General features: G+C 37.6%; 1 protein-coding gene across 1 annotated transcript; it reads right to left on the bottom strand.

Moving 5' to 3' along the window:
- Positions 1-9,085: 9,085 nt before the first annotated feature.
- LOC131431075 (dynein light chain Tctex-type) lies at positions 9,086-11,834 on the bottom strand. Its single transcript, XM_058596551.1, has 3 exons — positions 11,616-11,834; positions 10,038-10,203; positions 9,086-9,954 (listed from the first exon to the last, which is right to left on the bottom strand). The coding sequence occupies exons 1-3, from the start codon at positions 11,634-11,636 to the stop codon at positions 9,806-9,808; spliced, it is 336 nt and encodes a 111-aa protein (XP_058452534.1). The 5' UTR covers positions 11,637-11,834; the 3' UTR covers positions 9,086-9,805.
- Positions 11,835-13,226: the final 1,392 nt, after the last annotated feature.

Below are 13,226 nucleotides of genomic sequence, written 5' to 3'. Positions count from 1 at the left end.
TTAGGTGGCGGTAGACCAGAAGCAAGTAAATATTGTAACAAAACGGGTTCGATTTTGTATTGCGTTGGAGGATGAGAAATAGCACAATTATGTATATAGTTTTGGCAATATGCATTAAATCTGTATCCTGCATTAAATTCGCATTCTGTATAAATGGCAACTCTGTTGGTAAATGAAAAAAATAAACTCAGTCTAGATGACGGACAGGATGTTTTTGATAGGGTAATGTGGCGACATCATGACATATGCGTGTACTGTCCCAACTAAAGGAATATTCGAAATGACCGTTAAAATTATTGAAGAATCTAATATGAGTGTCCTGTCTGTTAGTCTGTGATAGTAAGTCTAGGTTTCACTAGGCTCAAAACTGTTCCAATTTAGAGGTCATATTTGTTGGTAGCAAACGAACCAACTTCGGCTATTCCGTTCATCTGAATCCGATTTCGGAAGAATTGGAAATAGTGATTAAAAACTGCAAAAAGGATCTCACTCACTTTTCTTGGAGATGGCCAAAACGATTTTCACAAACTTAAATGTTCAAAAGAAAAGTCTTATAGTTTCATACGGGATTCCTTAATTTGTTGTGGATACTACTTTCGGTTCCGGAACTACAGGGTAAACAGGATTTATAGAGTTTGTGAGATTAGGTCCGAACAAATTTTCCTATTTCTATTCAATAAACAGTTGTTTTTGCGAATTTAACGGTTACATTTATGATGTAATGAAAAATATGAGGACGGCATCATTACACCACTAGGTCGATTAAATAGGTTTTCTTTTAATAACTGCAGTCTTTACTTATATTTTTCCATTTTCAGTGGGTGCCGGTAACCGAACACCTTTTTCGAAATGGTCAAAATTTATCGCTCTACTAATTTGATAATAATTTTTTTTCAATCGAATGAATCAACATTAGCTTTCCATTGATATATAGATGTTCGCAAAATGTGCTCTAAATCATAAGTTATGAGCTTAAAATAAAAGGGTGCCGGTAACCGAACACTCTCCCCTACTTGTAAGAAATTGGATTGAATTGACTTATAATTGAAAGTAGTAATCAGAGCACGTAAACTAGCTTGATGAGTGGATGTCAATGATCTTTGTTTGGAATCTTCTTCGCATTCAATCAACTTCCGTTTGTCGAAGTTTATTACAAAATTTATCATATGGTAACTAAGCATTGCCATAAACATAGATTCAGGAATAGGATTTAAAATTGACCGCTTAGGATATTTCAAAACCTAAGATAGTATTATATTTGACTCCGCTTTTTCGATATTGTTTCAAATCTCTACAAATAGGTATTCTGGAACAGATTTGATGAGCAGGTTTCAAGTTAATATTGAACCCAAAATGACGACTTCCACATTTTTCAAGGTTATTGAAAATTCTTACAGTGTCAGTATTTTTGGATACCTGTTCCCAAAATACTGATACTGTTAGAATTTTCAATAACCTTGAAAAATGTGGAAGTCATCATTTTGGGTTCAATATTGACTTGGTGGATAGATGTCAAAAAGTAATATTTTGAAATATGATCAGTTTCTAACGTGGAAGCAAATTGGATAATTGACATGCGAATGCAATTATGTAATGAAAACCGCGAAAATGTTACCGCAGAAATGGGACTCTAACCTGTAGCTAACTCCTGACAGGGGAAATTGTTTTACCAATTGAAATAGATATTTTTTATGTATAACAGTGTACACAAACCCAAAATGTCACGGACTCCCCTAAAGACGTATGGACGCAAGTATGGACGCACTTTGATTTCACTGTAAATAATTCGCAAATGTTAGATATTCAAATTTTATTCGATATACTGATAATATTAGACCACAACAACAGAATATTATTCTCAAGATTTGCTACTAAGCCATTGTAGACTAGCTGGCGCACCTTCTTGCGAACGTTCCTTATTAAATTCCGTACAGACTTCTTGGCGACAAGTTTTGACACTTTTTTCCAATCTTTTTCGAAATGTTGAATGGTTTCGGCTGCCGAGACATGTTTCCTAAGATGTGTCTTCGTTAATGCCCAAAATTTCTCAATTGGTCGAAGTTGTGGGCAATTTGGTGGATTCGTATCTTTTGGGACGAAAGTGACATTTTTGGTAGTGTACCATTCTACCGTTGATTTCGAGTAGTGGCAAGAAGCAAGTTCTGGCCAGAAGACAACAGGATCCTTGTGGCTTCGTATCATGGGTAGAAGTCGTTTTTGTAAACATTCCTTGATGTATATTTCGCTGTTCATTGAAGCAGTGGTGATGAAGGGTTTCGAAATCTTACCGCAGCTACAAATTGCTTGCCAGACCATAGCTTTCTTACCAATTTTTTCGACTTCAATCGATGTCTCGGACTGGTTTAACACTTGCCCTTCTCGCACCGTATAATATTCAAACGTTCTTTAGTACGAAGAACATTTGACTTCGAAGTGCCCACTTTTTTGGCCACATCCCGAACTGAAACCTCCTTCTTTTGCTCGAACGCAAAAGTATACGTTTATCCAACTGAAGGTTAGCAGGACCTTTTTTTTGACCCGTTTTCGGTTTACCCTCAAAGGTGTTATCCTCACCGAACTTCCTGATTGCATTTCGCACGGCTTTTTCACTTACTCCTTCAATTTTTGCTATCTTTCTCAGTGACAGTCCGCGTTCAGTGCACCATTTGTACACAATTTTTCGACGTTGTTCTGCTGAAAGTCCACGCATTTCGAAACAAACTAATGAAAACGAATAAACAACTGCACAAGTGGTTAGAAAAGAGTGTAAACAACAGGACGCAGTCACAAAAATTGACAGATTCTGAACCATTGCGAAATGGCAGCGGTCTTTGGTTGCGTCCATACTTTCTAATACAGTCTTTAATATGTGCCTATTTATTTCCTGAGAGTTTCAATTACTTATGTCGTTTTCGCTTGAGAAAACTGAAACTGACCCAGGGCAGTTTCATCAAACAAACACTTTTCACGAAACTGTGTTGATTTCGCACTTAGCAACGGGGGTTTGAGCAAACCTGATATAAAATCCAGATTCGAAACTGACTCGATTTTCAGTTCAACAACGTTAAAACTATTTTCAAAACTGACTTCAAACAAACGGTTTGACAGCAGTTAGAGTGGAAACTGGGTTAGGTTTGGCATCAAGCCAAAAAAAAACAAAAATCCACTTTATTGTTTCTTAAAAGTTCACGTAGAAGTTTTATTGTATCGTTGTATTGAAGCTGAACAGTGTATTTGAGAAGCTGCTAGAACAAGAACTTTTTATCTAAGTGCCGAAGACCCCTTGTGTTGTTTAGCATTCAACTCAACTAGACGAGATCGAAAAATGATTGTTAGTGCAATTTTTTTTTACCGCTTGATTTTTTCGAAGATGTCTGAACCGATTGTAACAAGCTTGAACTCGAATATCATTCGTTCGACTTGTTCAATTTTCGAACATTACTCGATCGACTTGCGTATGTACTACTTCTGTTCGGCTTAGAATCGTTCTAATTTGTTTATACAAGTGTGACGGTTTCGTTTACTAAGGAATGAATAATATAAATAATATAGAACGTGTAAGTAGTGCAGACAGCTTTGATGGTTAGTGTTCGAAATTTCAAGTGTTCCCGAACGGGAGTTGATCGAATCATACAAGTCGAACGGAATAAATCCGTCGGATTGCAGAATCGGGGTGATTATCTAAACGGTGGTTTTGGACACTGACTTGTTTCACTGGATACTGTTGATGAATTAGTGGATGTTCGTTCGTCTTTCCCGGAACCCAAACTGTTCTTCCAGCAATACACCTTGGTCATCAGTGATTAAAAGTATTTGAAATGACGTAAATCCTAGCATGAATCCGATACCCCCACGAACGAAAAAATATCAGGAGAGCTCTTCTGGGCCTTGGATAGTCTTTTTTAGACGTATATCAAAGCCATTAAACATTTTTCAAATTAATAAAGGTTTGACATCACGATACTCTTCAATCAAAGAGATCATAAAAGTAAATAACGATAAAATTCGTGTTGTGGTAAATAATTTGAAACACGCGAATGATATTGTCTCTTCGGAACATTTCAATAAAGAGTATAAAGTTTACATACCCTCCAAAGATGTCGAAATTGACGGTGTTGTTACCGAAGCGAGTCTTTCGGTAGATGATTTACTCAAGCATGGTGTTGGTCGTTTCAAGAACTCTATGCTTGAGGGTGTGAAAATACTGGAGTGCAAACAACTGTACTCAGTAGTTCATGAAGAGGAAAAAAAAGTTTATCGCCCATCAGACTCGTTTCGAGTGACATTTGCCGGGTCTGCGTTGCCGTTCCATGTCTATGTCGATAAAATTCGCCTCCCTGTTCGGCTTTTTGTTCCAAATGTAATGAATTGTACGAACTGCAAAAAATTCGGCCACACAGCTACTTACTGTAGTAATAAACCAAAATGTATTAAGTGTGAAGGGCCTCATAAAGATAATGATTGCAACAAGGAAATTGAAAAATGTATTGAAAATTACCAAAAAAGACACCTAAAATTTCATCTTCAAAAAAAGATCCCCGTGTTAAACAAAAAAAGTCAAAACCAAAGACTGTGCCTCCTGGTTTGTCAAATTCACAAACCAATCCAGGATCTAGTACAGAAAAAGATAATAATCCAGTGGGCTCCATTTCACAGCCACCAACAGGATTACTGAAGTTTTCGGAAATTGTTGAATGGATTTTCTCAGCATTCAATATATCTGAACCCTTAAAGACCCTCATAATGGCATTCCTTCCAATAGCTAGAACCTTTTTGAAGCAGTTATCAGCTCAATGGCCAATTGTCTCAGGTTTTGTATCTTTTGATGGATAATTTATCACCCGTCGCAAATGATACAATCACTGTCCTGCAGTGGAATTGTCGAAGCATCATGCCAAAACTTGATTCATTTAAAATATTATTGCATAGTCAAAAATGTGATGTATTTGCTTTATGCGAAACATGGCTTACTTCAAACATAGCTTTAAATTTTAATGATTTTAACATTATACGTCTCGATAGAGACTCTCCGTATGGTGGAGTGCTTTTGGGAATTAAGAAATGCTATTCCTTTTATAGATTAAACATCCCTTCAACTTCTAGTATAGAAGTTGTTGCTTGCCAAATAAACATTAAAGGCAAAGATATTTGCATAGCTTCGGTTTATATTCCTCCAAAAGCACAAGTTGGACAGCAACAGCTTAATGAAATGGTTGAAGCCCTTCCTGCACCACGATTGATTCTGGGGGATTTAAATTCGCACGGTATTATGTGGGGTTCCGTTTACAATGATAGCAGATCATCTTTAATACAAAACATTTGTGACAATTTTAGCATGACGGTATTAAATATGGGTAGCATGACACGGATCCCAAGACCTCCGGCACGCCCAAGTGCATTAGATCTATCTCTTTGCTCAACATCAATTCGACTAGATTGCACCTGGAAAATACTGCCTGATTTACACGGTAGCGATCATTTACCAATCATCATCTCAATTAGCAGTAGCAATTGCATTGCTACTTCCGCTAGTATTCCATATGATTTGACAAAAAATATCGACTGGATTAAATACCAAAGTAGTATCTCTAGTATTTTGAATTCAATGGAAGAGCTCCCTCCACTTGAAGAATATGACTTCTTCATTTGTTCGATTCTGGAGGCAGCAGAACAATCCCAAACTAAACGCTTTCCTGGGCCAACGACTAACAGAAGGCCTCCCAACCCCTGGTGGGACAAAGAGTGCTCAGAGGCTAAACTCGCAAAACAAAATGCTTGCAAGACGTTTCTAAAACGGGGAGGAGGAACTCCTCAGAATTTTGAAAAACTTATGGTTTTAGAAACCAAGTACAAGAGCATACTTCGAGTCAAAAAATGTAGCTATTGGAGACATTTTGTCGAAGGTTTGTCAAGAGATACCTCAATGAGCACTCTTTGGAACACGGCCAGACGAATGAGGAATCGTACCGTGGGCAATGAGAGTGATGAATACTCGAACCGATGGATATTTGACTTTGCTAGGAAAGTTTGCCCAGATTCTGTTCCTACGCAGAGCATTATACGGGAATCTCCTCCAAATAATGGTTTTATTAATAACCCATTTTCAATGATGGAATTTTCTATAGCACTCTTGTCTTCTAACAATAACGCTCCAGGGTTGGACAGAATTAAATTCAACTTGGTGAAGAATCTGCCCAACCTCGCAAAAAGACGTTTGTTGGAATTGTTCAACAAGTTTCTTGAGCAAAATATTGTTCCACCTGACTGGAGACAAGTGAAAGTTATCGCCATTCAAAAACCGGGGAAACCAGCTTCCAATCACAACTCATATAGACCCATTGCGATGTTGTCCTGCATCAGAAAATTGTTCGAAAAAATTATTCTACGACGTCTCGACACTTGGGTCGAGACGAACGGTTTGTTGTCAGATACTCAGTTTGGCTTCCGTAGAAATAAAGGGACGAATGATTGCCTTGCATTACTTTCGTCTGACATCCAAATTGCCTTCGCTCAAAAGCAACAAATGGCATCTGTATTTTTAGACATTAAAGGAGCATTTGATTCAGTTTCCATTGATGTTCTTTCAGACAAGCTTCACCAAAATGGACTCCCAGCGGTTATAAATAATTATTTGCACAACCTTTTGTCAGAGAAACACATGCATTTTTCACATGGCGATTTGGCAACACTCAGAAATAGTTACATGGGTCTCCCGCAAGGCTCATGCCTCAGTCCGCTCCTCTATAATTTTTACGTAAATGACATTGACAGCTGTCTAGTAACCCCATGTACACTAAGACAATTGGCAGATGATGGCGTGGTTTCAGTTACTGGACCCAAAGCTATTGATCTGCATAAACCATTGCAAGATACCTTAGATAACTTGTCCGATTGGGCTGTTCATCTTTGTATCGAATACTCTGCGGAGAAAACAGAGTTAGTCGTCTTTTCAAGAAAGCATGATCCCGCGCAGCTTCAGCTCCATATGATGGGAAGAATGATCCAACAGGTTTTAACTTTTAAATACCTCGGGGTGTGGTTCGATTCCAAATGCACGTGGGGAGGACACATTAGGTTTCTGATAACAAAATGCCAACAAAGAGTAAATTTTCTTCGAACAATAACAGGATCTTGGTGGGGTGCTCATCCGGAAGATCTAATAAAATTGTATCAGACAACGATACTTTCAGTGATGGAATATGGATGCGTTTGCTTTCGTTCCGCTGCAAACTCTCATATTATCAAACTGGAGCGAATTCAGTATCGTTGTTTGCGAATTGCTTTAGGCTGCATGCATTCGACACATACAATGAGTCTTGAAGTTCTGGCGGGAGTTCTTCCATTAAAAGATCGATTTTGGGAGCTTTCATCACGCCTGCTAATAAGATGTGAGGTGCTGAATCCCATGGTAATTAATAATTTCGAACGACTAGTCGAGCTTCGATCTCAAACAAAATTCATGACAGTATATTTTAACCATATGTCACAGGAAATCAACCCTTCAAGATATATTCCTATCCGTGTCAGCCTCCTAAATGTCCCTGACTCAACTTTATTTTTCGATACATCCATGCAGCGCGAAGTGCGTGGAATCCCGGATCATCTACGTTCGACGGAAATCCCAAAAATATTTTCAAGTAAGTTCAGGCATATTGACTCTGAGAAAATGTTTTACACGGACGGATCGCGAATTGAAGAAGCGACAGGGTTTGGTATGTTCAACAATAATGTTTCGGCCTCATTTAGGCTTCAAGAACCTGCATCTGTTTATATAGCAGAGCTAGCAGCAGTTCAATATAGTTTGAGTGTAATCGTCACATTAATTCCAAACCATTATTTCCTCTTCACAGATAGTCTGAGTGCAATTGAAGCCATTCGCTCAAACATGACTGGCAAGACTGAACCGTTTTTCCTGGGCAAAATAAAACAGTGCCTGAACGACATATTGAACAATAATTATCTAATCACTATAGTCTGGGTCCCGGCTCATTGCTCCATTCCTGGCAATGAAAGAGCCGATATTTTAGCCAAACGTGGTGCTATTGAGGGTGAAATTTATGAGAGACCAATTGCTTTCAACGAATTCTATAGCTCGTCTCGCCAAAGAACACTTGCCAGCTGGCAAGCTTCTTGGGATAAAGATGATCTGGGTCGGTGGATGCACTCAATTATTCCGAAAATATCGACAAAGGCATGGTTCAGGGCCCTGGATGTGAGTAGAGATTTCATTCGGGTGATGTCTAGACTCATGTCCAATCACTACACGTTAGATGCACATCTCCTTCGAATTGGGCTCTCCGAGACTAATCATTGTGCTTGTGGCGAAGGTTATCGAGATATTGATCATGTCGTTTGGACATGCGTGGAGTATCGTGATGTCAGATCTCAACTAATAAATTCTTTGCGTACCCAAGGTAGACTATCCAATATCCCAGTTCGAGACATTCTTGCTTGTCGTGACCTTCCATACATGAAACTTATTTATCATTTCATAAAGAAAACTGGAGTTTCAATTTAATAAAGGCCCCTTTCAAGACTTAGTTCTGATCCCAGCTGCGTCCATGAGTTCAACCAATAGCTAAATTAGAATAAAAATAATGTAATGATACAAACAAACTCGAAACAGTTTATGAAATTATTAACAAAATGTCTGAAAATAACAGCTTATTTTATAATTTATAGAAGTTAATCGTTTGGTTCAAATAATATTTCCGAGTAGATTTCATAATTAATGACGAGTTACCTAAGATGATATTTAAGTAATAAGAGAATATGTTTTAATAAATGCAAAACGGTGTGACTATGTTAGAATTAAATTAGGATAAGAATATTATGTAAAAGTGATGCTACGGCGAAGAAAAACTTATGTAAACTGCCTTAAGAAATAAACGTATTTATGAAAAAAAAATAAAAGTATTTGAAATGCTTGAAGAAGACAAAGAGCTTTTGAAACAAGAAGAGCCTTACCTCAGCTTCAACAGTGGGATAATATTAGTTAACTTTTTTTCCTCCGCAAATTCGCACTGAGAAACGCATAACTTGAAGAAAAAAGGACTTTCGAATTGGAGGAAAATTAAGTTTAGCGTTCACTTAATGTAAAACCTACAGTTTAAATTTTATTTTGACCTTAACACACATATCCAGCCGTTAGCAAAACTGATCACTGCGCACGAATTCAACATTCGCAATAACAAAAACCGTCCAGCACTCATCAGCAAAATTGCTACGAACATTTGGTATAGCCTCGCAATCGCACCGTTCATCAAAGCATTTCAGTTTCAAGGCCTAACAATATATTTTTATCGTCATTGGACGAAGCCCGATCGTTGGTTGGCTGTAACTAGGCTTTCGAGTAAAGATTAATTGGTTTAGGTTTAGTAATAAATCTTGAACAATTCTTCCGCTTCTCATTAACATACCGTTAAACATAAATAATACAATACAAAAGCTACTTTAACTCGAAATAGTGGTTCTTATGGTTTTAACAATAGTGTTAAGTTGGATAATACAAAAAAAGCTATCAAGTATTCGACGAATCCTGCCAGAATCGCAACTTGTTGGGTTATTCAAAATCGTTTCTATTTGATTAACATAAAACACATTGATGTTTTTTAAAAAATATCGATTAGATTATTTGCGATAACTAAGAGTATAACATTCATTATCTCCGATGGAATATAAATACGGATGACAAGATCCAAATATAGATTAGAACATTGCCCGGTTCCGAAAGCACCTGAACAGGCTGGGAGCGCTTGAAACCTGGTCGGTAGTGAAAGGATTATTCTTTCGGATAATAATCTATTTAGATGGACAGCCCGAAGACCGACACTATGCAATACATCGTCTTGTTCTCCCAGCGAACCGTGCAGGAACCGTCCGTTTCGTTGTTCCAGAAACAGGAGCTAGCAGTGTGTAATCCGGCACCATTCTTCTGCATAATCATACAGGTTACTATGAAGAAGAAAAAAAAAGAAATATGATGTAATGCTGCCGTAATTTCTCTGTTTACAACGAGCTTTTCCTTAGCAACTTACCGATATATTTGTAGGGTTTTTGCAGCTTCGTTAGTACACTGAGGCATGTCTCCACCACAGCACCGGTCCAGTTGTTCACCTTATCATGCTGGTAGGCATTTCCACCGATCGTAGTTTCGATAGCTTCTTTAATAATTTTACTGACATCGTCGACCACGAATTGATGCTGGCAAAGAATCAACATGACAATTATTGACTTCTAATATGCGGTAAAACTAAGCAAATGTCGGTGGTGGTTACATTACTACTGACGATTAAAACTCCAAACGGGGAATACAGTAACCATGCCACGTATCTGTTTGTTCATCAAAGTCCGGGCATTGTTTATGGGACGTTAGAAAGATTCCAAGCAGGCGCCTTGGCAAATGTGTGGCATAGCATAGTTTTCACAGGTAACAGAATAGAAATATCTACTACATCTACAAATAAGAAGCGTAGGATAGCTTGTGCCAGGGCACTCGCCATGTCAATCGCAGTCACGCGATGTAGGAACGATGGCTTTATTTTGTGAATGAATTTTTTTACAAAGAACCTAAGCTTAAAATTCGAAATTTATATGCCTATGAGATATCTATTTTAACTTTTCATTGACATAAATTAACACAAAACAAATCCGTTCGAATTTCATGAAAAAATTTCGTTAACCACATGTTTTGAGAAAGAAAAAATAAAACATCCTCAAAAGGTAATGCAGACTACTGTTCATAGCGTTCCCTTACATTGCTCTAATGCACGCAACCATCATATGCACAAGAGCTAAGCAGTGAAAACAATATTTACAAACGGTTGAGCTGAACTTTTGCCACCCGGAAAAGTTTGATCAATTTTCATGCTGCGCTTGATGTGTAGTGTTAATTGGAACAGCTATTTTCATATTCCATGACATACATACTGACTAATATTACTAGAGAAGTAGAACTTAAAGTATAGAAAGGACAATCTTATAATATATAAAAATGGATCAGTTTCTAAGTCAATAAAATTATAATAATTGAGATATGACTTATTCAGATTAAGAATCCATCCGAATAAAAAACCATTAGTAATTATCATTGCGCAGTTCATTTTGATAAATATTTATTGATACAAGCAAAGTAGAGAAATTCCGAACAACTGCGTATCAAGTGCTAATCGATTATGCGTGAACTTGACCTTGGTTACTCAATCAACATTTACAAAAAAAAATTCCTGATGCGAAACCATTGCCCATCCGAGGAATTATTTTTGATAGCAACGAAGAATTTGCGGGATGATGACCTGAATTTTTATCTACCAGAACGAAACTGTTTACATCTTTTTTTAGCCATTGTCTTCTTAATCGCAGTGACTAACAAAAATAAATAAATGTTCAACATTTAAAATTTCATTAAAACCAAGCAAGCACCGAGAGAATCATTACAGCAATTACACACAAACACCAAATGAAAAATATAATAAAATGACGAAAATTTTTATTTAAAAAATCCTGTCGCAATCGGCAAGTCAAGCGATCAACAACGAAAAAGCTATCAATTGCAGAGGGAAAAATTCCATCATCAGCTGGCAAGCAGTTTGGAACGGAAACTGTTTTCAACATACCTCTTCCCTGGTGTCATCCATGCTAAGCGCGAATATGTTTTCCGTTAAAACACTTCCGCAAAGTCCAAGGTATTCGTTGATATCAAATTAGGTAGTTTAAACACAACAGCAGAAGCAGCAAACTAGAATTTTCCGTTTAACCTCACCAAGCAAAACTGACCGATGGCGATCGTTCTGCATCAAAAATGTTTGACAATTCCGACCAACAGCAGTTGTCTGAGAAACCAACGGGCGGTGACAAACGCAGAAGCAGAGATGCCAGGTGGAAATTTCAAATATCTTCAAACAAGATTGAAAAAATCAGTAAACTTAAAAATAAGTCTGCGGATTGAAATTCGCACGAAGTGGAGCACGAAATTGGTTATGCGAGTAAAAGAAAAACAAAAGACCGCGGCGATTTTAAAACATTGTAAATTTTGACAAATACCTGCGAACAACCAAAACATGTCTGCAGCTTATTTTAGCAATATGCGATTTGCACACAAATCTACTGAGCTGGCATCTCTGGAGAAAACAGTTGTTGATGACAAACGCTGAAGTGATATTTATTCAGCCGCGGAAACACTGTAAAATAGAATTCAGAGTGAGGGGAATGACAGTAATTCATTTCATGAATAATAATTATTCACACGGTTTTTGTGAAAGCGGCCAATAAGCCACCTATCAACAGCATCTTTTGAAAGCAATTACAGGCGAACTATGAAAAATAAAGTATTAATTTTAATACCAAACGAAAGAGAAAACTTTTCGCCATCGTTCACTGTTATGGAATTTCTCTTCAAAGTGCATATTGATAAGTGGCATATTGATCGTTATCACATATACACACATATACACCCTCATTCTTGTTTACGGCCGAATGCGATACGTTCGAAAGTATATCAAATTCGTATTCCCGTTTATGTTCGAATCAATAACACTTTTAAACATCGTACATGCATAAAAACAACACCCATCCAACTTTAAACTATCAGTTCTGGTACAGATTTTAAACGACGACACGACCTGCCACTCGCTTTTAAAACTGTATCGTAAATCGAGCTACCCCTCAGTAACTGGTAATGTCAAAATGGAATCGCTTGGAAAAATGTTGGAACTGGCAACACAAGCTGGTAAATTATTGATTTTGAAAAACAGTTACCAGTAGCCTTGGTAACCACAAAAGAAATGTAAACAAAAACAAGAGATTCTCGCTTACAACGAAACCACTGAGTGTAGTTGGCCACTGGCAGGTATTAAATTTATTCTTTCAGAGATCTGCCATAGCTGCATAATCTGCCATAGCGAACGTCACTAGTTTGTAATCGCCCTTGCTGGATTGAACTTTGAAGTGCCGATTGGGCTATCTATGTAACCGGTAGGGTAACCAGATTTCAGAGGTGATTTCAAAACATTTATGAACTCTAGTTCCAAGCAACTAACAGCGTTATTAACAACAGCACACACTCCGTCTAGCGATTGCGTTCCACGTCGAATGCACTTCCGAATAATGAAAAATACATCATCCAACATACTGGAGCATTGCTGCCCGTTTCAATGCTGTACAAAATTATCGCTTTCTGCCATGGAATAACTCTCTAAAAGTAAATATGTCCCAAGAACTTCCTGCAT

The sequence above is a fragment of the Malaya genurostris genome, chromosome 2 (assembly GCF_030247185.1).
Source record: "Malaya genurostris strain Urasoe2022 chromosome 2, Malgen_1.1, whole genome shotgun sequence".
NCBI classification, from domain to species: domain Eukaryota; kingdom Metazoa; phylum Arthropoda; class Insecta; order Diptera; family Culicidae; genus Malaya; species Malaya genurostris.
This window is presented reverse-complemented; position numbering and strand designations above follow the sequence as displayed.

Bases quoted from the DNA above. Each gene is read 5' to 3' on its own strand.
- LOC131431075 (XM_058596551.1), bottom strand. From the start codon at position 11,636: ATGGATGACACCAGGGAAGAG. The intron at 10,204-11,615 runs GTATGTTGAAAA...ATTCTTTGCCAG, and splicing joins TGGATGACACCAGGGAAGAG to CATCAATTCGTGGTCGACGA. The intron at 9,955-10,037 runs GTAAGTTGCTAA...TCTTCTTCATAG, and splicing joins AAAACCCTACAAATATATCG to TAACCTGTATGATTATGCAG.